At 44.8% G+C, this 1,540-nt stretch overlaps 1 protein-coding gene across 1 annotated transcript; it reads right to left on the bottom strand.

The window, feature by feature from the left end:
- Positions 1–316: 316 nt before the first annotated feature.
- On the bottom strand, positions 317–1,258 carry LOC123808738 (olfactory receptor 10G3). Its single transcript, XM_045823550.1, has one exon. It carries the CDS (start codon positions 1,256–1,258, stop codon positions 317–319), a length of 942 nt encoding a protein of 313 aa, XP_045679506.1.
- Between the last annotated feature and the right edge of the window lie 282 nt (positions 1,259–1,540).

The following is a 1,540-nucleotide window of genomic DNA, read 5'->3' as shown; positions in this document are numbered from 1 at the left end:
CAACCTAGAGACTAAAAAGCCTATTGGATATTTTTTGTATGTCAATCTTCTAGATGTCATGTGTGCCAGATTTTGCTGTTTTCTGAGTGGCTTTAATCTCATTCTCTATTCTTGGAGCAACTGAGTCGTTTAAGTGGAAGGGATACTAAAAAATTGCTAGAAAGTAGTATTTTACCTTAAACTGTGTTTGATCTTGATGTATTGATATTATATGGCTACTAAAAGAGGAAAAGCAAGAAGAAAAACCCCTCATTGATATCTAAACATTAGACAAAATTGTAAAGATGAAGGTTTCCCCAGGTGGTGACAGACACTTTCAAACCTGACTCTTAGTCCTTAGGCCTCCTATCATTCTCTTCAGGGCCAGCTTCACCTCTTGGTTCCGCAGAGTGTAGATGAGGGGGTTGAGAAAAGGAGTGATGGTTGTGGGGAACAGAGCCCCTGCCCCATCTAGGGGGCTGTTTGTTTCAGGTCTCAGGTAGATGAAGGCACAAGGCACATAGTACACAGTTACCACAGTTACATGGGCTCCACAGGTTGAAAAAGCCCGGCGCTGACCATCAGCTGTACGTATTCTCAGGATAGCCTGAATGATCTGTATGTAGGAGAGGAGAATCAGGGTGAAGCAACTGGCAACCACCACCCCAATGTCCACAAAGGTCACCAGCTCATTGACTGTTGTATCAGCACAGGCCAACTTCAAAACTGCAGGGATGTCACAAAAAAAATACTCCACCTGGTTGGGTCCACAGTAAGGCAGACGGAAGGTTAGGATGGCCTGGAGAAGCCCATGGATGGATCCTGCCACCCAAGCTCCAGCCACAAGTAAGGTAGTCAGTTTAGCATTCATGAGTACAGGGTAGTGCAGGGGCCGACATATTGCCAGGTACCTGTCATAGGCCATCAGGGTATAGAGGAAGCACTGGGTGCTGCCCAGGAAGTGATAAAAATAGAGCTGAGTGACACAGCCACCAAATGAGATGGGCTTAATGCCTAAAGTGAAATTCATCATGAGGCGAGGAACAATGGTGGTGGAGATGGCCATGTCGATGATGGAAAGAACACCAAGAAAGATGTACATGGGATGGGAATGGAGTTGCACATCTACCCAGACGGTGATTAGAATAAGCAGGTTCCCCAGCTGAGTCAGAATGTAGGTCAGCAAAAAGAACACAAAAAGAAATGTCCTTAGCCTGAGTGGGTAGGGAATTCCTGTCAAGATGAACTCAGTCAACAATGTGCTGTTGATGCTTTCCATCTTCTGGAGAGTTGTTACCTAGAGAATGGACAAGGCAGGACTTAGCATGGAGGTGAGAGGAAAGTGAGGAGGAACTAGAGAAAGAGATTGTAAAAATCCGGTACAGTGGCAGAGAAGTTTTTCTCTTATGTGGCAAAGTGACAAGTAGGGAGGAAGTACATTCTGTGGCCAGGGTTGGCCTGTTTTGTAAATAAAGTTTTATTGGAACACAGCCATACTCATTTACTTATGTATTGTCTGTAGTGGTTTTGGTACTATGATGGCAGAGTGAAGTCATTGCAT

This window comes from Phyllostomus hastatus, unplaced genomic scaffold (genome assembly GCF_019186645.2).
Source record: "Phyllostomus hastatus isolate PE091 unplaced genomic scaffold, TTU_PhHast_1.1 phas_scaffold_501, whole genome shotgun sequence".
Classification (NCBI taxonomy): domain Eukaryota; kingdom Metazoa; phylum Chordata; class Mammalia; order Chiroptera; family Phyllostomidae; genus Phyllostomus; species Phyllostomus hastatus.
This window is presented reverse-complemented; position numbering and strand designations above follow the sequence as displayed.